Below are 22,975 nucleotides of genomic sequence, written 5' to 3'. Positions count from 1 at the left end.
GGGTCTGGGGAAACGTGAGGGGAGTGTGGGGCTGTAGGAGATATACTTCCTACATTTTACAATTAAGAGACTGGAGAATAGGGAAATTGATGGAGGGGGTAATGGGTGGCGTTTATGGAAAACTTGTTAGCCGGAAATGGGTGTTGGGGAGTGACTTTAAAAAACTGGACTATGACAATGACAACGAACCTTTATAGTGAGCCTGTTGATTTTATAGTGTCCTTCCTTCGTTCAAATTATCTAAAGCTTCACAGTGATCCTCTTAGGTTATTACTTCTCATCTTACAGATGTGGAAACTGAGGAGAAGTAAGTGTAAGGTCACGCCGCTGGTAGAGTAGAGGGCGAAATCCAGATCTCTTGGCTCTGGAAGCTTGAAATCAAACACAAAAAGGAAAAAGTCAAAGGCGGTCTGGAAGGCACAGGAAAGAGGAGCGTCCTGATTCTTTGTTCAGTCTGGACCAGTGGGAGAGGGAAGCAGTCTGTGGCAAGTCGGAGGTGGGACGAGGACGAAGACTGGGTTTGGGTTGGAGAGCCCCTGTCTGCTGAGACCCTTCACTGCAGTCTCCTCCGCTTGCTCCGCGGAGCTCAGGGAACGTGTCTTGGCCCCGCGCGGCCGCCGTAGAGTCCCCGTTGCCATGGCTCCCGAATTCCAATGGGGACGCGCTGAGGAGGGGAGGTGAAGGGTGAAAAGCGTCCTTCGGGGTCCGGGTCCGGCTTGCGGGGCCAGCGAACTGGAGAGGCGCCATGGGCTGGAGTAAGCCCCCCTTCACCTTCCGTCCTCGGTCGTTCCCCTTGTGGACATCGTCCCGGGTCCCGTGGGATCCTTGTCGCCGGCACCAGCCCCGCGCTGTCGGTTCCCCGGCGCCTGGGCGGACCCCAGCCCCACCCGGCCCTCCGCCCCGCAGCCCCGGCTGCGCTAGGTCCTCTGCAGACTGGCCGGGCAGCCTGGCCTTTTCCAGCTCAGGTTCCTAATCTGTAAAATGGGCGGGGCCGTGGGAAGCAGAGGAAGAGGCAGAAAGGCACTGGACTCCAGGAAAGGGGGTCGGGGAAGGTGCAGGGTATTTGGCGTTAGACACACCGGGTTCCGGCCAAGCGGCTCCTTACTCGCTGTGAACGTGGGCCAGTCACTGTCTCCAAGCCGCAATCTTCGGACTCATTCCGGAAGGCAGTGTAGCCTAGCGGTGGAGGGTCCCGACTCTGGAGCCAGGGTTGAAGTCCTCCCTCTTCCCGTGACTTTGAGCGAGTGACTTCACCCCTTGGGCCTCAGCTTCTTCATCTCCAAAATAAAGGCAATTATAGTACTGTTTTAGACACAATAAGTGTTATAAACGTGTTTTGTTGTTGTTGTTATTTTTGTTTGAGACGGAGTCTTGCTCTTTCGCCAGGCTGGAGTGCAGTAGCGCGATCTCAGCTCACTGCAGCCTCCGCCTCCCAGGTTCAAGCAATTCTCCTGCCTCAGCCTCCTGAGTAGCTGGGATTACAGGCGTTCGCCGCCACGCCAGGCTAATTTTTGTATTTTTAGTAGAGACGGGGTTTCGCCATATTGGCCAGGCTGATCTCGAACTCCTGACCTCAGGTGATCCACCCGCCTCGGTCTCCCAAAGTGCTGGGATTACAGGCGTGAGCCACCGCGCCGGGTTGTAAACGTGTTTCTTAAAAAATATACTAACAGACTGCAAGGTGATGCGGGTAAGGAATTTATGTTGGATGAACCATTTGATATCAACAACGTTTTTGAGCTCCCCATATAGCAGTTTTGTACAGCTCCACCTAAACGATCACTTATCATTGTAAAAATGTCATAATTAACTTCTTTTTAAATCAAGAGACCGCTCCAGATGATGGGCTTTCTGCCCCGGAAAACCTGACAGCCTGCAAGTGGGAGGGGCGGGGTGGGGGGAGTGATTTGTAGATGTTAGAACTCCTTTCCTAAACCAGCTGCTGATAGTTCTTCCTCTCTTCTCAGGGCTGCTTCACCATGCCCTGGTGTCACCCTAGTTGTTGTTGTTGTTGTTTTTTCCTTCTTCTTCTCATTAGCTTTTTTATGTCGTGAATTTTCCTTTGCCCTCTTTCTCTGAGTCGCGTCCACTTTGACTTGTTAAATCATTAACTTCTCAGACTTGCATTGGAGTGTTTACCTTGAGTCAGGTATTGAATGCAGGAAACAGTGAGGAAGGAGACAGATATAGGCCTGCCCTCCTGGGGAGAGAGAAGACAAACACAAGCATGGTGGTTACAGCCGGGAGAGAGAGGGGTGCCTGCACCCTGAGGGCATGGGTGGGTGGAGGCTTCTCTGAGGAAGCGGTGCTGTCTGGAAGGGAAACAGGAAGGCACAGTGAATTGCCCAAAGGTGAGAAAGAGCAGGGCTTCTTGGTGGCTAATTGTCACTGACAGGAACTGGTGTGAGACAGAAAGAAGGAGTGGAGGGCAAAGAGAGAAGCAAGGCCTGACAGGTAGGCAGGGATCGGCTTATACAGGTTTTGTACTTAAGATTTAGAAATTTATCAAAAGAGCCACAGGGAAACCAAAAGGTTTTGTTCACGGGCATGGCTTGGCCCTGTAGGAGACTGAGTGGGAGACAGTAGTCTGAACTGAGGTCATGGCAGCAGGACAGATGACAAGCACTCCTCCAATGAGTAGCTCTGATGTGCCAGGCTTGGTTAACTTGCTTTACCTTCATTCTCCTGTTTGATCTTCCCAGCAGCCTTTTAAGGCAGGGAAGGATTACTGACATCTCCATTTCTGAGGTGAGGCACAGAGAGTAAATCACATAGTAACTGTCAGCGCTGGGAACAGAACCCATGAAGATTTCCTCTGGGTCCTGCATTACACTGCACTGCCTCCCACAGGACTGAGGCTAAGTGGACAGATTTGAAAGATGTGGATGGAGAAAGTGGTCCTCTCTTGCTGTGCCACAAACCCTTTTTACGTGTTCTCTCTCTCCCGTGCTTCCCAATAAATGGCCTTCTGCCTCTTGCCAACATCTCCTGACTGCTCCTGTGTGCCCTTTTTTCCACTGCCTTTCCTGTATTTTCCAGAAAAATATGCAGGGATGTCATTAGTACAGGTTTTAGAGAGACCATGCTCAAAATATCATCTAGTGTACCTGTTCATTTTAGAGATGAGAAGGGGAACATTGATCCAGCCAATGTCACATCCCATCAGTCAGGAGAGACGTTGGACCTAGGATATGAGCTTCTCGGCTTTCACTGCTCTTTCCACAGTTCTCAGCTTCCTACAGCTGAAGGAGAAATTTGGGCCCCTGAGAAAGGATGATAATAATAGCTCACTCACACTTATTGAGCTGCTTATTGCCTTCTAGTCAGTATTCTGAAAGTTTCTGTGTGTGTGTACTCATTGAATTCTCACAAAAATCTTTTGAGGTAGTCACTAGTATCATCGTATCCATTTTGCAGATGAGGAATCTGGAGCACAAAGAGGTTAAGCAGCGTGCCCAGTGCCACACAGTAAGTGGTATATCTGGGATGGTAAGCAGAGCCCGCACTCTTGTATATGGTTGCTATGTTGTCTCTTATGAGTAAGAGACAGTTTGGTGAGAAAAAGAGAGGTCATGGTGCAAATTCTCATGTAAAGTGGAAGAGGCTGCTATTTTTGGTGTTCGTGTCTGCTCAGGAGGACCAATACTGAGCCTGGGGACGGTGGCAAGAGGAAAATGAATTAGTTCCTCTCTGTGCATTTAATCTGGTGTGTATTGTGATTTAGAGAAGATCTAGGGTCTTTGTTTTTAAATTTTATATGATTGAATGCATTTTGTGTTACTGTGACACCTTTGTCATCTATGGATCTTCTTTGGTGAAATGACTTCAGGTATTTTGCCCATTTTATACATTGATTTGTTTTCTTATCATTGAGTTTTAAGAGTCCTCTATATATTCTGGATATAAGACATCAGATATATGATTTGCAAATATTTTCTCCCCATCTATGGCTTATATTTTCCTTCTCTTAATTATTTTGAAAGAAGTTTTAAATTTTGAGGTTTAATTTATTATTTTATAGATCTTGCTTTTGGTGTCATATCCAAGAAATCTTTGCTAAGTTTACATAGATTTTTCTCTTTTTTTTCCTAGAAATTTTATAATTTTTGGTTTTATACTATTCCATCATTCATTTGACTCAATTTTTGTATATGATGTGAGATGTAGATTAAATTGTTGTTGTTGTTGTTGTTGTGTGTGTGTGTGTGTGTGTTTAATGTGGAAATCCAGTAGTACCAGCAACACTTGTTGAGGACTATGTTCTCTCCATTAAATTGAACCTTTGGATAAACCCGTAGCATGAATATGTGTGTTCTGGACTTTCTTTTCTGATTTATTGATTTCTTTGTCTTCCTTTGTGCCAATTTCACACTCTCTTGATTACTGGAGCTTTGTAATAAGTAGTCTTGAAATCCAGTAGTGTTTTTCCTCTAAATTTTTTTATCTATCAAAGTTGTTTTAGGTGTTCAGCTCCTTTGCATTTCTCTATGAATTTGAGTAGTATCTTGCCAATTTGTACAAAAATAAGTCTCCTGGGATTTTGACCTGGATTGTGTGAAATCGGTAGCTCAATTTGGGGAGAATGAGCATCTTAACAATATTGAATCTTCTGACCCCAAAACAAGGGATATATCTCCATTTATTTAGATCTTATAAAATGTCTACAATATTTTTGAAGTTTTCAATAGACAGACTTTGCACATATTTTTCTGATTTATCTCTAAGTACTTCATATTTTTGATGGCATTGTAAATGGTTAATATATAGAAGTATACTTGATTCTTTCATATAGATCTTATATTCTGCAATCTTGCCAAACTTTCCTGTTCAAGTAGCTTTTTATATGAATTCCATTTGATGTTCTCTGTAAACAGTCATATCATCTGCAAATAGAAATAATTCTACTTCTCTACTACGTGAATGCCTTTTTTTCCCCTTGCCTATTGCTAGAACCTTCAGTATAATGTTGAAGAGGAGAGAATGGATTTCCTGGCCTTTTTTTCTGATTCTTAGGGGAAAAGTCTTTCTCCACTCGATATAATATTGCTTATAGGTCTTTTATGGATGCTCCTTATCAAGTTGAGTTCCTTTTTATTTCTGGTTTTCCGAGTTGTTGTCTTTTTAAAATCAGGAATGGATGGTGGATTTTGTCAACTGCTGTTTTGCATCTCCTGACATTATCACTTTGTTAGTTTATTAATATTGTATGTCACATGGATTTCTGAGCATTATATCAACCTTGTATACATTGGATAATTCCCCCCTTAGTTATAATGTATAATCTTTGTATTACATTATTGGATTGGATTTGCTAACTTTTTTGCCTAGGATTTTTACATATGTGTTCATGAGGTACATGGGTCTGTAGTTTTCTTTTCTTGTAATGCATTTGATTGGTTGTAATTCTGGCCTTACAGAATATAATGGGAAGTATTTTTCCTTTTCAATTTTCTACAAGAGTTTGTGTATATGGGGTATTATTTTCCCCTAAGTTCTTGGTAGAAGTAGTCAAATGAGACATCTGTGCCATAGTTTTATTTGTGGAAAGAAAGGTGTTTAACTACATATCCAGTAGATACAGGGCTGTTCCGCTCATCTATATATTCTTGAGTGAGTTTTTGTAAGTTGTGTCTTTTAAGGGATTCACCCATTTAATTTAAGTTCTTAAATTTATTGGCATAAAGTTACTTATATTTTTTATCATTTTAATATCTGTAGAATACATATGCTGTCACCTCTCTCACTCCTAATATTGTCAATTTGTGTATTCTCTCTTTTTTGCTGATAAGTCTGACTAAAAGTTTACCAATTTTATTTTCTTAAAGAGCCAGCTTTGATCTTTATTGATTTTTCTCTGTTTTTTCCTGCTTTTCATTTCATTGATTTCTGTTATAATCTTCATAATTTACTTTCTTCTGCTTATTTTGGATTTTATTTGTTCTTTTTCTAGATCCTTAAAGTGGAAGCCAATATTCGATACCTTTTTTATTCCTACTATAAGTATTTAATGCTATACATTTACCGCTAAGTAATGTTTTAGCTGTATCCCGTAAATTTTGATATGTAGCTTTTTTGTGTGTGATTTTTAATTCTGTTCAAAATACTTTCTAATTTTCCTTTTTATTTCCTTATGCCCAAGTTTAAAAAATTACTTTTGTATGGTTTGTATAGATTTTTAGTTATTTTGGGCTAGAGGGTAAACCCTGTTTTATTACTCTTTTATGTCCAGAACCTGATGTCACTGCTAATCTTATGATGAAGTACTGGTCCTAGCCCTCAGCTTTCTCTGTCCTCTGGTTTCAGGAAATGAAAACCTCTTCATAGTGCTCCCAATGCAGTCCTCTGGTTTTACACTTCCTCTGTCAGCCTTTCCTGATTAGTTGTGTCTAGCAGCAGCCTTTACACGATACAATATAATTGTTCTTTAAGTTACTGTTTCTCTCACATTTCTCTAACACCTGACATGTTACACTTACTAGTACATTCCCTTCTGCTTGTATCCTATCTCTGTTCAACACCAGGGCAAGTCTCTACAACTGCATATCTGCCTTGGGCCAGTAACTATCTATGTTCTGCCTACCAGGAATAACAGTGTCCTTGCCACTCTGGCAACCTGTAATCTGACTCCAAAATCCTATCTTTGTTAGCATCTGCTTTCATGCACCACTTCTGGTATCAACTCTTCCAGGTTGGGCTCCTCAAGAAGCTGAAATCTAGGTGGGAATTAGCATGCAGGAGGTTTATTAGGAAGCATCGTTGGGGTGGGTAGGAAAGAAATCAAAATTGAGCAGAGGGAGAAGTTGGGCTGTGATGCATCTAACAAAGGCCTTAGGAAACCAACCAGGAGATCTGAACTTGGAATGAACCTTCTGACTTGCCCAAGTTGGGGTGAAGAACTGGGTCTTTACAGCCCCTACATTAACCAGTCATTGAATGTGGACTTTCCCGGGAAAGGAAAGGGCATGACCTTGGTTGAACAATCTCTTCAGCTGAGGCAGCTCAGGAAGAAGGTGGGCAGCCGAGGGCTGTCTGTCAATAAAGCCCCCAGCAGCTAGAGGAATTAATCCTTCAGTTTTGAAGAGGGACCTGAGAAGTGCATCATGTCATCCACGATGGCCTGAGATGCCCTTTCCTGGTTTATCTAACAAACATCTACTCATATTTCAAGATTCAACTCAGGGCCAGGCGCAGTGGCTCACGCCTGTAATCCCAGGACTTTGGGAGGCCGAGGTGGGTGGAACACGAGCTCAAGAGATCGAGACCATCGTGGCTCGATTTCTATTAAGAGACCCCGTCTCTATTAAAAATACAAAAAAAAAAAAAAAAAAAAAAAATTAGCTGGGCGTGGTGGCGGGTGCCTGTAGTCCCAGCTACTCGGGAGGCTGAGGCAGGAGAATGGCGTGAACTCGGGAGGCGGAGCTTGCTTTTAGTGAGCCGAGATCGCGCCGCTGCACTCCAGCCTGGGCAACAGAGCGAGACTCCGTCTCAAAAAAAAAAAAAAAAAAAAAAAAGATTTAGCTCAGACTCCTCCTCCATGAAGCTTCTTCTGACCTCCCTTTTCTCAGTAGCACCGATCACTCTCCTGCGCACTCATCATACTTTCTATGTGGTTCTCTCAGTGCCCCATAGCACTTAGTGCTTCTGAGTAGCACACTCTACTAAGTAGTCCCTAAAGATATCACTAGACTGGGGTGCCATATGGCTGTTGCCGCAAATTATGATGAGCCTGGGTCAGCAAGAAAAGACAGGCAAGTGTACAATCCTGCTTTTAAGAGTTTCCATTGAAAATGGTTAAAAAATGTTTTAGATGCTGCAAGAGGTGACCTTCACCCGTTTGTAACCCCTTCATTCTATTAAATCTCAATTTCATGTACATATCTGATAGGTCTTTCAAGATGTCTGAAAATGCTACAAAATCTTCAATAAATACATATTGGTTGATTTTATTCTAATCTAGCAGGGAAAAAGAGTTGCTTACAAAACATGATGTAAAGCCTGAAGGAATGAACACTCAATTATTGGCTTTGGGAGTTTTTAGAACTTTGCTCAATGTAATGAAAAACTTTAGAAGCAAACACAGCAGGATAGCCTCCAGTGTCCCAGAAACCTCCTCAGCGTGCCCTCTGTCCCTGCTCCCTGCAAAGTCATTTTACTGATACACCCTCAAATTTTGGAGAACCCATTCATATTAATGAATTGGAAAGAAACTTACGTGAGCTGGATGTGTTTTGATTAAACCCTTGGATCCCTTCACCGCATCTTTTAGTGAGGGGAGTATGCATCTGTGGTTGAAGCTGTCAATATCCTTCATCAAGTACTTATTTCTCCAGTCATGCAGGTATTGGTTAGCACTCACCCGTCTGCATCTTATATTTTGCTATTTGAAATTTCCTAAAATAAGGAAGTGAAAGCAGTATGTTTTATATTGTGCCTTGGCATATTTTTCTTCCATACCACATAATAGGTACTATAATACCGTTTCTCTTGAAATAGTCTTATGATAACATATTAATGTTTCCAAAGCATTTTATTATTTATTTATTTATTTACATACTTATAGAAAAAGGGAACTAACATTTATTGACCAATGACTGTATACCAGGCACTGTGCTAAGGGCTTTACTTAATTATTTAATCCTCAAAAAAATTTTAAGAAATAATTACTAACATTATCTCCAGTTTACAGATGAGAAAACTGAAAATAGATGAACAGTTTTGCCCAAATCTGTGTGTCATAAACAGGTAGAGAATGGTGGGGCAAAGATTTGACATCATCTTTTCATGACAACACTACACACCGCATCCCTTAGGTTACGTTCTGGTTCTAAATTATAGCACAAGTTCATTCTAAGTCCTTAGCTCTCCAGGGCTCTTTACCGTGGACTCAGACTTGCCTAGCTTTTTTATATTTCCCGATTCCTTCAATGCTTTGCTCTAGCCATAATGAATGCCACATAATTTACGGAATCCTCTATGGCCTCTCTTCTTCTGAGCTTGCTTCTTGGAATTGTCTTTTATCTGCTCCATTCTCTTGAATAATCTTACTCATCCTCCATGTCTCAGCTGAAGATAGGGGCCTTTCCATCTTCTCCGAAGACTGGATTAGAAGCTCTGGGTATCCCAGACCATCCACATGACCCCAGTGGTATGCACACCGTACTTCTTTTCTGCCTGTTCTACCAGGCAACCTCCATGAAAGTAAGGACTGTCTGCCATTGTGTCTACAACATCATTACTGAAGGTATGTTCACTATATTCTTGCTGCAAAGTGAATGAAGATACCCTTGCTCCCTGGCCTTTGCACTGTGCTGTTTCTTCTGCTCCACTCTCTTCCTTTTTTCTGGTTAATTCTCATGTGTGCTGTGTATCTCTGTCAACATTCCCTGCTTCTGAAGCTGCAGCTGGGTTGGGTGCTCCTCCTAGGTGTTTCACAGTATCCAGCTCTTCTCTCAAGCTCATCATTCATCTTGCACTGTTGTCACTGCCTTTTATTAATTCTGGACTGAAAATTCCTCGAGGGCAGAGTTTATATCTTTTTTTATTTAACTTTTTAATTTTGTTTTCATTTGACACATTATTGTACATATTTATGGGATACATTGTGATGTTTCCATACATATACTGTATAGTAATCAGATCAGGGTAATTAGCATATCCATTATCTAAAACATTTATCATTTCTTTGTGTTGGAAACTTTCAATATAGTCCTTCTAGCTATTCCAAACCGTGTATTATTGTTTTTAATTTTATATTCAGAGGATACATGTGCAGGTTTGTTACATGGGTATATTGGATGATGCTGGGGTCTGAGCTTCAAGTGAACCCCTCACCCAAATAGTGAACATAGTACCCAGTAGGTCATTTTTCAACCCTTCCCTCCCCTCCTTCCCCCATTTTGGAATCCCTAGTGTCTATTGTTTCCATCTTTATGTCCTTGTGTACCCACTGTTTAGCTCCCACTTGTAAGTGAGAACATGCGGTATTTGATTTTCTGTTTGTGCATGAATTCACTTAGGATAATGACCTCCAGCTGTATCCATGTTGCTGCCAAGGACATGTTTTTTTTTTTCTTTTTATGGCTGCATAGTATTCCATGGTGTATGTGTACCAGATTTTCTCTATCCAATCCGCTGTTGATGGGGACTTGGGTTGAATACATGACTCTGATATTGTGAATAGTGCTGCAGTAGCACACGAGTACAGGTGTCTTTGTGACTGAATGATTGATTTTCCTTTGGGTAGATACCCAGTAGTGAGATTGTTGGGTTGAATGTTCATTCTGTTTTTAGTTCTTTGAGAAATCTCCATTCTGTTTTCCATAGGGGTTGAACTGATTTGCATTCCCACCAACAGAGTATAAGTGTTCCCTTTTCTCTGGATCCTTGCCAACATCTATTATTTTATGACTTTCATAATAATAGCCATTCTGACTGGTGTGAGATGGTATCTCATTGTAGTTTTAATTTGCATCTCTCTGATGACTAGTGATGTGGAGCTTTTTTTTATGTTTGTTGGGCACTTGTATGTCTTCCCAAAGCATTTTTAAATCTCTAGAATAATCTCACGTAAGTGCAGTGCTATATTATTTGGAGTAGAAATTTCTAAAGGCGAATAATGCTCCTTGGACTTAAAGAATGTTTGCTCTAAATTAGATAGTCTATAAAACTGAAAATGCTTTCCTGTTCGAAAGCATGAAACACTATAATCTCCATGCACCATGTAGATATCTTTATGCATTTCTTCTTGGGAGCTCTGGTTTTTGTTCTGATGTTTGCCATTACAGGTGAAGCAGCATTGGGTAACAACAATTTCCTCCATGCTATAAAATGGTAAGCCACATGGCAGTTTGCTTGTGATAGGAGAGTTTAGAAAAGGTCCACTGGGAAATTCCAGATCTTCACAGTTCTATCCTTCTCTGTGATTCTCCATTTTCTTTTAATGTATCCTAATTGTATATAATCATTGCTGTCCAGGCAAACGTCTCTGTTGTGCCTCTTCTTTCCTTTGTGTGTGTGTGTAATTTAGTTATTCATGCTAAGGGAGGTTCCCTAAACTCCACCTCTTTAAACTAATAGGGATTTTTCTCATCTTCAGTCTCATGGTTAGAACATATGAATCAACATAATTATTTCCTAATATCTACATGCCTTCAAAAGAGAAGATCTGACAGTTGCATAAAGTTGTCGATTTTACACACATAATACCTTGATGAAGAGAGTTTCTTAGCTAGTCGCAGTGGCTCACACCTATAATCCCAGTACTTTGGGAAGCCAAGGCAGGTGGATTGCTTGAGTCCAGGAGTCTGAGACCAACATGGGTACCATGGTGAAACCCTGTCTTTACAAAAAAAAAAAAAAAAAATTGGTGTGGTGGCGTATGCCTGTAGTTCCAGCTACTCAGGAGGCAGAGGTAGGAGGATCCCTTGATCCTGGGCTGCAGTGAACCATAATTGTGCCACTGCACCCCAGCCTGGGTGACAGAGTGAGACCCTGTCTCAACAGAAGAAAAAAAGAGTTTCTTAAATGTTCAGAGGTATAGCAAAAGAATACTAAAAGGATATTTGGTATTGGTAGAAACTTTGTCAACCCTGCAAATCTTTAAGAGTGGGCAATTTGGAAAAGTGTAGAGTGTAGACTAGTGGCACCTGTGATACCTTCAGAGTGTAGACTAGAGGTGCCTGTGACACCTTGAGCAGCCCTGCGAGTCAGAAAGTCCAACATGGCAATATGAGGCCAGAGACCAAGTGATGCTTAGGATGCTATCAGAAGTCCCCTGAACACATTCGACTTAAGCGTGGATGACAGCTCCTTTGGAATTCAAATTAGGTTATATCTTCAATATGGATACAAAACTAAGACTTCAACCAGAATCTGAGGCAAGAGTATAAGTAAAGGCCTGTGTATCAAGTTATAAACCAAACTGCTAAATAAAATACGTCTTCCTCCCTTAACAAGTATACTTTCATAACAACCCAAGGGCTGCATTTCCTATGCTGGAGTTCTATGACAGAGCATGGTGGCTTGGGGAAATCTTGCCCTCTGGCCCTCTCTTCCCTTTTCTTCCCATCTCTGACTCTATCCTGTCCCCTCACGCCCATGTGTGAGCATGGACACTTCAGCCTATACATCCATGCCATCCACCTCCCTGACAAACAGCTGATCCTTGGACACCCCTAGGCATTGGGATATGTACCTGATGTCATGGTCTGTCTTCAGGAATGAACCTGGAAAAACTGCCATTGCAAGGTTTGGAGTAAGGCTTGGAGCCCCTTGGACAGAGAATCCCATCATTCCCTCCATGGATCATGGTCCAGAGAGGAAGACTTGGGCTGGATGGGCACGTCCTCCTGGCCCCATGGACTCCAGTTCTAATAGAAGCAAGGCCTCCAACAATCCACCCCCTTGCTCTATGGATTTGAGTAGTCTAAGTTACAGATATACTGTTAGTCACTGAGGGTCTTATTACTAGTGGTCAATAATTTCCACATTTTGTTAAATGTACAGATAACAAGGGTTGTGCTATCTCAACCCCTTCACCCATGTTGTATCCTTGCTAAGATAATTCTTATAGGCAAATAACAGATACAGATCATACATTTTACTTTACATGGGAGCATTGCTCTATCCTCTGGCTGTACCCATTTATTCATTATCAGTTGATTTAAGCTGTTAGAACCAACTTTGGTTAGGAATATAGAGAGTAGTTTTAATGCTTTTCTCTTACAGGTTTGGTTTTTCTCTTTTCCTTGATTATAGCACTCTATTTAAGCTGGTTCGCAAACCATCAGTGAAATTCCAGGGACAGCTGAATGGTGCTGGCGGCAAGGGTCCCAGCGAGCCAGACTGGTGGTGTACTGTTAGCCTCCATCCTTGGTGCTTTGGGCTGTCCCTTACCAGGATCTGATTTGTGACTATTTCTGCCTGTTAGTTAAGCCGAGGCTTAGAGCAGCAAGGACTTTCCCCATGTATGGTATTTAAATCTCCCAACCTCTACATTACTCTGGTCCTTCTTCCAAAGAACTGTCATTGCCAGCACCCGTATCTCCTACCACTGAAAGTAGCAGAGAGTTTAGCTAACTCCACATGAATGATCAAGTTTTTACATGTTTTTACATTTAATAAAAAGGCAAACTCCACTTTTAAGGATGTGACATAGAGATGTGGTAGCAGAAGTTGCTGTGAAGAACTCTGTCTCAGTTAGAGGCGTCTGCACCTTCAGGAAACCTGGAATTTCTAGAGGCTGTTATTTGCTTACACGTGAGGCAGTGGAGCATAGTGGTTAAGAGCAGGTGGTCTGGCACTGAACTGTGAATTTAAAACCTGGCTCTAGCACTTATCACCAAGACCCAGGTAAGTTATTTAAACTCTCTGTGCTTTATTTCCTCATCTGACAAATGGCAATAGTAACTCCAGATAGTCATATATTAATACATGCAAAGCATTTAGAATAGTACCTGGCACCTTGTAAGTGACAGTGAGTCTTTATTATCTTCTGGGGTAGACATACAATATTTCCATATCCTACAGAAGATGTGAGGGTTCAACAAATACCATTTTTAGTGGCAGTGGGAAATGCTTGGTTCCTACTTGTCATTACCTCTTTGGTTTCAATGCATCTTTATGAAGATGATTCATGATCTTGTGCTTGGCTGTGACTGTGGACCATAGATAGCGCTATGTCCAGTCTCCTGGCGCCATCTTCATCACATACTGCTGACCTTCTGTGGCAGGCGAACCCAGGGCAACACATCACTCTTGTCAGAGGGATGGGAGCTCCTATGACACCTCCTCCTGTGAGGGGCTTTCAAAAACACTTCTCCTGGAAACACAACAAGTGGTGGCTGCTTTAAAAGACTGCTGTGCAAGATCTAAGGCGTTCCTTGTCTTTCTTTTAAGCTTCAGTTAAATTAACAAACATTGGTTAAATAAATGGCCCATGACCTTTATCTTCTGAATGGTGGAAGATGCTTTCATATTTCTGCCCTCTGACAGCCCAGTTGTGCCTCTCAGTAACAAGTTGCTCTGTCTCAGATTAGTTAGTGGATCTCATCCATTTTAACACGGTACCATCGTAAGATTCCATGTAAACATTTTTATAGCCATTAACTCTCAACTCCATCTCCATCCATACAGCAAAATATATGTAGACCCTTCACATTCAAAGGCAAATATAATATCATCATGTCTTCTTCTTCCCTCTGATCCACATCGTGCATCACAAAACCTCCAGGAGGAGGTACCATTTTCTCTTTCACTTTAAAAATTGCTTGGGCCTGGAGAATTGACATTTAACTGCAAAAATAAAATAAAATAAAATAAAATAAAATAAAACAAATGTGTTAACAACACAATAATCTTACATTGAACAATGGGGACAGAAATGTAATATGTAACATTTTCTTTCAGTCACAGAAGATCTTATTAGACGGAATGCTGAACACAATGACTGTGTCATTTTTTCCCTGGAGGAACTCTCCTTGCATCAGCAAGAAATAGAAAGACTAGAACACATTGATAAATGGTGCCGGGATTTAAAAATTCTCTATCTTCAAAATAATCTTATTGGGAAAATTGGTAAGTTTCAGTACTTAGTTCTTATGGTTTCTTTAACATTGTGAATGAGAGAACTTTGGAAAGTGCTGTGTTATTTTTAGAAGAAGACAATCACTGAAAAAGAATTCCATGGGAAAACAGACACAGCCATCTCTCAGTGGCTGTGTGGGGGACATTTGCCTAAACATTTCTGTGTGTAGTGAAAACAATTTCCAACAAGAAGTTGGGAGAGTAGGTAAAGGTGAGGAATACATTAGTTAACCTGATCATCTAAAAAGACAGAGAACACATCAGACCTGATTTTTTTTTTTTTTAAGTTTGAAAGGGAGGAGGTATTTGTCATCGTTTTACATCACACTGCAAGACAAATTTATATGAGAATTGAGGGAGTCCTTGTCAGGTGACTGCAGAATTCAACAGCTAGTTTTGCTATATTTATTGTGACCATATATGTGCAACGCATTGGGTTCAGTATTGGGTATTGAGGGGCTTCCAATTTGGAATGGAAATTAGAGGTAAATGCAGGAATCGGGTCAGTGAAGATAAAAATATTAGCATTATAACTGATAAAGCTCTTCTAAGAAAGTGGCTTAGACTTGCAGCCAAGTGGGCTTGCTAATATTGCCCTCAGAATTAACTTACCCACCCAGTTACATGCAGAATTGGATAACCACAAGTTTCTTCTACCCAGGTGGGCCTTTGCTTTATGTCAGGAGGTAGGTTGAGACCATGTGCTGTCTGCTGGTAGGAAGATCCCAGAAACCAGGAAAGAGGGTAGGACTGGGCATGCTCAGTTTCTTCTCTTGATTAACCTATCAGATAAGTTGGTCTTCCTTCCCCCACCACACCTAACTTCTCTCACAGAAGAATGATGAATTAAAGGGCAGAGGGAAGGGAGGCGTGTGGAGTTACTCTAATGGAGGTCCTGCCACATGGACACAGAAGGAGAATCCCCAGGACCCAGAAAGAGAAAGCACAGGCTCTGGCATCCGGTAGACCTGAGTCAGAACACTGCCTCTGCCGTCTCCCTCTACACAGTGTGAAATTTGACAAGTCAGTTACTTGCCCAAGTCTTAGTTTTGCCATCCACAAAATGGCTAATAATGCCTAATGTATAAATTGGCATAGGGATTACATGAAATGATATGCTTAGTGCTTGCTCACCATGAGATAAGTACTCATTACAGGATAGCTGCTGTGCTGCTGCTGTTATCAATTTGATCATTTACCCCAGTGTCTCCAGGCTAGCCAAATGAAGGTAGGAGCAGAAAGGAGAAGCCAATGGAGTTGGAGGAAAAGGGATGGAGTCAGGGCTGATGAGGCAGAGTGAGTGCCAACCCCTGTGTGCCCTGGCACGAGAACCCAGAGGTCAGCTTGCAGGATTATATTTAACTTCCCATGGTGATGTGCAGTGGTTCACAACAGGGGCATTTGGCAATGTCTGGAGATATTTTTAGTTGTCGCATGTGTATAGGAGGATGGGGAGGGGATGCTATTGGCATCTAGTGTACAGAGGCCAGGAATACTGCAAACCATCCTACAGGGTTCAGGATGCCCCCCAACACACACACAAGAAAGAGGCCCAAAATGCTAGTATTGCTGAGGTTGAGAAACCCTGGTGATGTGGTTGCTTCTAGTTTCGTGGATAATTGAAAATTGGCTTCAGGCTTGCAAAAAGCCTAGATTTGCATCATTTTTGGAAGATTTACTAAAATTCTCTGTATTTTTTCAGTTAATTATTTTTGGCATCTTTAACTTGACCAGAAATTAGAAACTCTGGCACATTGTTCAATTAAAAAGGCTATTACAGAAAACCACCAGCTTTTATGCATGGGGGCATGAAAGAACGGTTCTAATTGTACAGATCTAAAAGAGTTCCCAAAATTTTAATCTCCACAGCTGGGTCCATCACAATTACTAATTAGGAGCATGGTATTTCAGTCCTTTTCAGAGCTGTGAGAAAGCGTAAATTTTTGCTTCCAAAGTACTCTTAAATTAAACACTCTTTTAAATCCTAATAATGGGATTTTTCAGTGCTACTCCACCCATAGGCATTTAGGCACTTATTTAGCAAGTAAAACCACCCCTCTAGGATTCAGACTCGCTCTTGTGCCATTGAGGTAGAAGTTTGTGAAGCAATTGCCTTTCCTAAAGCCCTGTTGCCCACGGGAAGACACAGATGGTCTGCGGAGGAAGGTGCTGCTTAGAGGTGACCCAAGAGGGAGCCCAGGGGCCATGTGGGGTCTTGTCAAGTGCCCTGCCCCCAGACCTACTGAATCAGAACCTGTGGGCTCCTGGAATCAACCCTTTCAACAGCTTCCCAATGGGCTGCATGCCTGGGCCAAGCTGAGAGCCACAGAGCTTCTTAAATCCCAGAAGGCAGAGGGTCTACTCCAAGTTCACGGGCCTGCTTAGTTGATGAGAACTGTTTCTAGAATGGTCTCGCTAGAACTCGGAGTCCCTTTTCACTACCCAAGAGGCTCTTCCATTTTGACTTACAGAGCCTTTTTTTTCCCTCTCTGTCCAAGTTGGGCCCTGTGGTTTTGAGGAATTAACTTAGGAAACCCTCCCTGAGCAAATCTTACTTTTCTATCATATGACTCCTTTAGCGTTTACAGGGTGGATGCATATAACAAAGGTGGAGAAGGGAACTCCTATTTTGAAGAGGTATTTTATTGTGGGCTGGCCATTTTAACAATAATAAAGTATTTTGTTCAGGATATGGATGAGACTCTCATAGTTCTTAGCACATAGAAACCTCCAAATCTGCTGGGCACGGTGGCTCACGCCTGTAATCCCAACACTTTGGGAGGCTGAGGTGGGCGTATCACGAGATCAGGAGATTGAGACCATCCTGGCTAACACAGTGAAACTCTGACTCCAATAAAAATATGAAAATTAGCCGGGTATGGTGGCGGGTGCCTGTAGTACCAGCTACTCGGGAGGCTGAGGCAGGAGAATGGTGTGAACCCGGCAGGCGGACCTTGCAGTGAGCCAAGATTGTGCCACTGCACTCCAGCCTGGGCAACAGAGTGAGACTCCGTCACTTAAAAAAAAAAAAAAAAAAAAAAAGAAACTTCCTTATCTTTGACTCTTGAATGCTCGGATGTTTCTAAAGAGCTTTTTCAAACATTAGGATTACTTAGAATAATTTAAATTCTGAGAGAAATGTTTGTAGTTTTTTCCCCCAAATCCTCCATTTAAACAATGCATAAATTGAGATTCAGAGATGTGAACTGTTATGTTCAGGTCTATGGAAACAAATATATGATGTTTTGTACATTTTAGATTAACTATTAGTGGTGATAAGGGTGATGATTATAAATCACCATGTTTGAGCTTCATGATACCCCTGAGAAATGGGCAGAGGATGCACTAATTGAGTGAGGCTGCCCCCAGTGCACATTCCTTAGCAAAGTTTTCTACATTCCTGTCATCTTAGAAAGGACTGTTCTTTTAAAGTGTACTACAATGATTTAGTTCCAGGTTCTGAAGTCAGATTTCCTAGCTCTACCACTTAACCTTGGACAAGTGAATTAATTCTCTGTACCTTGGCATTGTGATTTGTAAGAAGGAGACAATAGTTTTGACCTCATAGGTTCATGATGAGGATTAAATAAGGTAATATGTACTAAATGCTTAGAACATTGTGTGACATGTGATAAGCACTCTTGCTATGGTATTATTCACTGTTTTTCAAAGGCCCCATTCTGCAGCAGTTCTGTGACTTGTTTATGCTTGTTGTTCTGCCTGTATGAGCTTTCATGTTTATTAAATAAAATAATTCTGTATCAGGTTGATTTTGGTTTCAAGTCAAAGAAACCCAACTAAATGTGGCAGAACAGTAAGGAAGTCAATTATCTTACCCAACTTTAAGTCTAGAGGTAGAGCAGACTCCAGAATCAGACAGGGTTGGTCGATTCCTTCTCTCTGCTCTACCAGCTCTCAGGCTTTGTCCTGCAGCTGCTTCCCTTATGATTGAGTATAAGTATCAATAGAGATAGTAATTCCTTATTAACATCCAGCAGGAAATAGAGATAAGAACGCCCCAAGCATGGAATATAGATCCTTCCCTTTTATCTGATTAGGAGCACTGGGTGTGCATGTCCTCTCCTGTATTACACAGTTGTCAAGAGACTGCCATGGCTTAAACTTAGGTTCCTGAGCCATCACTAGCGAGAGAGATTGGATTGTCATGCACTGGACCAACTTGGCTAAACCTAATTGCCTGGAGTTAGGGCTAGGTAGAGACATGAGCAAAACTGGGTGTCATCAGGAAGGATGGAGGGAGCAATGGGTCCTCCTTAGGCAGCCACCATGTCTGATGTACAGGTATAGATTTGGAAAAGCAACATGGTTTTGATAACCATAATAATAATCTTTAGATTTTCTTTATTATTTTAGTAATAGATTACATAAAAGTGTCTTTATTTTGAAGATTATCTTAATTACATTATCTTGTATTTCAGAAAATGTTAGCAAACTCAAGAAACTTGAATATTTGAATTTAGCTTTAAACAACATTGAAAAAATAGAAAACTTGGAAGGTAAGAATGTTTCTTCTATTATGCTATTATGAATTAAAATTGAGATTTAAAGTTAGAAGGTCAGGTGCGGTGGCTCATTCCTGTAATCCCAGCGCTTTGGGAGGCCGAGGCAGGCAGATCACCTGAAGTCAGGAGTTCGAGACCAGTCTGACCAATATGATGAAACCCCATCTCTACTAAAAATACAAATTTTAGCCAGGTGTGGTGGCATGCACCTGTAATTCCAGCTACTCAGGAGGCTGAGACAGAATTGCTTGAACCCTGAAGGCGGAGGTTGCAGTGAGCTAAGATCGCGCCATTGCACTCCAGCCTGAACAACAAGAGTGAAACTCTGTCCCCGCCCCCCACCCAAAAAAGAAAAAAGTTAGATTTAAACAGTCTTGTAAAAAATAGATATGCTTTTAAAATTAACATTTTACATACATCTTATAGTTATTCTTCTTATAAAAATTCAAGCAATAAGGTGATATGTAAATTCAAAAATGGAAGTCCACTTTACCCCTTCCTAAGTAGCCAGAATTAACACTTGGGTGTATACAGGTAGCCAGAATTAACACTTGGGTGTATACAGGGTGATTTTATTTCATTTTGCTTTCTATTAATGGTATCATACTATGAGTATTGTTTTGAAAATTAGTTTTTTCCCTACAATTACCTTGCTTTTTTGATATCCAGGAAAGGGGGTGTGGGGCTACGTACTGGAATCATTGTAGACTGATTTATCTAACCATCTGTCTGCAAATGGACATTTGGGTGCGTTCCAGTGTTTTGCTATAAAAAGCATGGCTACAGTGAGCCTCCTTCTACATTTTACTTTGTGTACATGTGCACAGTTTTTTCTAGGACAGACACTTAGAAATGGAATTCCTGCATTTAAATCAGCATATTTTGAAAGATACTGCCAAATTGTTCTCCAAAATATTTATTGTATCGATTTGTACTTATACTGATAGTCCATGTGAGTACTGACCTCTACACAGCTTCACTAATACTTTCTATAAACAATATTTTTTAAGATAGGAAGCTATTTTTGTTTATTTTTATAGTAGCCATCCTATCCTAATAGGTGTGAAGTGGTGTGTTATTGTGCTTCTGATTTGCGTTTACCTAATGACTAATGATGTTGAGCATTTTTTATGTGCTTACTGGCCATTTGAATATCTTCTTTGGAAAAATGTTTATTCAAAGCTTTGGCCCATTTTTAAATTAGTTATACTATTTGTCTTTTCACTGCTAAGTTATAAGTGTACTTTATATATTCTAGATGCTAGACTTTGATCAGATATTTGATTTGCAGATATATTCTTCCAATTTGCGGGTTTTCTTTTCAACTTTTGTGATGGTGACCTCTGGGGCACAATTGTTCCTAGTTTTGTCTGTAGTTTTTTGTTTGTTTGTTTGCTTTCCCTATAAGTGTCTTTGGTTTTACTGTCTGGAGAGTATGGGCCTTTATAGAATGAGTTGAGAATTGCTTCTTAATCAATTTTTTTCAAAGAGCTTGTAAAAAAATTTGTGTTAATTCCTCTTTAACTATTTGTTAGAATACACCAGGAAAGCCATCTGGTCCTGGACCTTTCTTTGGGAAAATTTATTGATTATTAATTTAATCTCTTTGTTTGTTGGAGGTCTATTCAGATTTTCTGTTTCTTCTTGACTCAGTTTTGGAAGGTTATGTCTTTCTAGAATTTGTCTATTTCACTTAGGTTATCTCATTTTTCACCATACAGTTGTTTTTACTACTCCCTTGTCATCTTTTTCATTTTTTTAAATGTCAACAGTAAAGGCTCATCTGTCATTCCTGATTTACTAAATTTGAGTGTTCTCTTTTTTTTCTGGTTAATGTGTAGCTAACAGTTTGTCAATCTGGTCAATCTTTTCAAAGAACCAACTTTTGATTTTGTTGATTTTGTCTATTGTTTTATATTCTCTATTTTGTTTGTTTCCATTGTAATCCTTATTATTTCTTTCTCTTTGTGTTTTCTCTTTTTTCTAGTTTCTTAAGACAGACAATTAGGTTATTGATTTGAGTCATTCTTTTTTATGGAGGTATAAATAAAATTATATGAATTTTCCTCTGAGCATTATTTTTTTTGCATCTGTTTTGATATGTTGTGCTTTTGTTTTAATTAATCTCAAAGTATTTTCTGATTTTTTTTTGCAATTTTTTTCTTTAACCCATTACTTATATAGCAGTGTTAATTTCCACATCTTTGTGACTTTCCAACATTTTCTTATTTTACTGATTTCTAGTTTCATTCCATTGAGATCAAATAAATACTTTCTTTGATTTTAATTACTTTTAGCTTATTGAGACTTGTTTTATGGCCCAACATTTGATCTATCCTAGAGGCTGTTCTGTGTACATTTGAGAAGAATGTACATTCTGCTATTCTTGGGTTTAATGCTCTAAATATGCGTGTTAGGTCTAGCCTTTGTTTCTTTCTTTCCTACTCTTCTATTTCCTTGCTGATATTCTGTCTAATTGTTTCATCTATTATTAAAAGCAGGTTATTGATGTCTCCAACTATTATTGTTGAATTGTCTCTAGCTCTCTTCAATAATGTTAGTTTTTGCTTTATGTATTTTGGGACTCTGCTCTTAGGTGCATATGTGTTTATAATTATTTTATCTTTTTGATGAATTGATGTTATTATTATTATAAAATGTCATTTTTTGTCTATAGTAACAATGTTTGCCTTAAAGTTTATTTTGTCAGGTATTCATATAGTCACTCCAGTTCTCCCTTTTTTCTTTTTGGTTACCATTTGTATGGTATAACTTTTCCTATCTTTTACCTTTCCAACTATTTCTGTCTTTGAATCTAAAATGTTTCTCTTTAAATAACTTATAGATGAATCATATTTTGATTTTTAATCTATCCTGTCAATCTCTGGCTTTTAATTGGGGAGATTAACCCATTTACACTTAATGTAATTAGCAATAAGGCAGAATTTCTGTCTGTTATTTGTAATGTTTTTCTATATATCTTATGTCAAACTTGTTCTTCTGTTTTTGGATTACTGTTTTCATTTTTGTTATTTTTGTGTGTACCATTTTAATTCCCTTGTTCTTTCTTTTATGTGTATTTTTGAGTTTTTTTAGTGGTTTCCATGGGAATTAAAATTCTAGTTCAAATTAATACCAACTTCATTTCAATAGTATACAGACTTTGCTCCTGTATAGTTTAGTCCCTCTCTTCATTTATGCTGTTATGGTCACATATCACGTCTTCACATATCATATGCCTATTAACATAGATTTATAATTATTTCTCTTTGCAGTCATCTTTTAAATAATTTAGCAGAAGAAAATAGGTACAAACAAAAATAAATTTATGTTGTCTTTTATATTTACTTATATAGTTACCTTTAGTAATTATTCTTATTTTATTAAATGAATTTGAGTTTCTTCCTAGTGTCTTTTCATTTCAGCCTGAAATACACTCTTTACTATTTCTTGTAGCATAAATCTGTTAGTGAAAAACTCTCATTTTTTCTATCTAAAAATATCTTAATTTATTTTCTATTTTTGAAGGGGAGTTTTCCCAGATAGAAAATTACTTTTTGACAATTACATTTTTTACCATTTCTTCTTTCCTTCCTCCCTTCCTTCTTCCATCTATCCATCCATCTATCTATTATCTTTTCCAATAACTTTTTTTGTGTTTTTTAAATCTCCCCAAGAACTTCTTTCAATTGGATTTTTAGTAGTATTATACTGATCTTTTGTGCCTTTTAACTTGCATCTTTTATTTAAATCCATTTTTGTTGATATTGTACATTTTGAAATATTTCACCAGATTCAAATTCCAAATAATCATTTCCTTTTCATCCCTGTTCATTTTATAGTTCAGTCCATCTACAATTAACTCTTTA

The 22,975-nt window shown here is 39.9% G+C and overlaps 1 protein-coding gene across 5 annotated transcripts in view; it reads left to right on the top strand.

Annotated features, from left to right (window-relative positions):
- Positions 1–617: 617 nt before the first annotated feature.
- The window catches only part of LRRC6 (leucine rich repeat containing 6), a 105,599-nt gene continuing 83,241 nt past the window's right edge, over positions 618–22,975 (top strand). For 3 of the 5 annotated variants that reach the window (XM_021942634.2, XM_021942633.2, XM_003903170.5), the window contains exons 1-3: positions 618–755; positions 14,407–14,574; positions 19,023–19,100. In XM_021942634.2, coding sequence (XP_021798326.1) covers positions 746–755; positions 14,407–14,574; positions 19,023–19,100 — 256 coding nt within the window. In that variant the 5' untranslated portion in view covers positions 618–745. Of the gene's footprint in view, positions 756–13,126; positions 13,351–14,406; positions 14,575–19,022; positions 19,101–22,975 lie in introns of all 5 variants that reach the window. The other 2 variants (XM_021942637.2, XM_021942636.2) reach the window with 2 other exon arrangements.

The sequence above is a fragment of the Papio anubis genome, chromosome 8, assembly GCF_008728515.1.
Source record: "Papio anubis isolate 15944 chromosome 8, Panubis1.0, whole genome shotgun sequence".
Classification (NCBI taxonomy): domain Eukaryota; kingdom Metazoa; phylum Chordata; class Mammalia; order Primates; family Cercopithecidae; genus Papio; species Papio anubis.
This window is presented reverse-complemented; position numbering and strand designations above follow the sequence as displayed.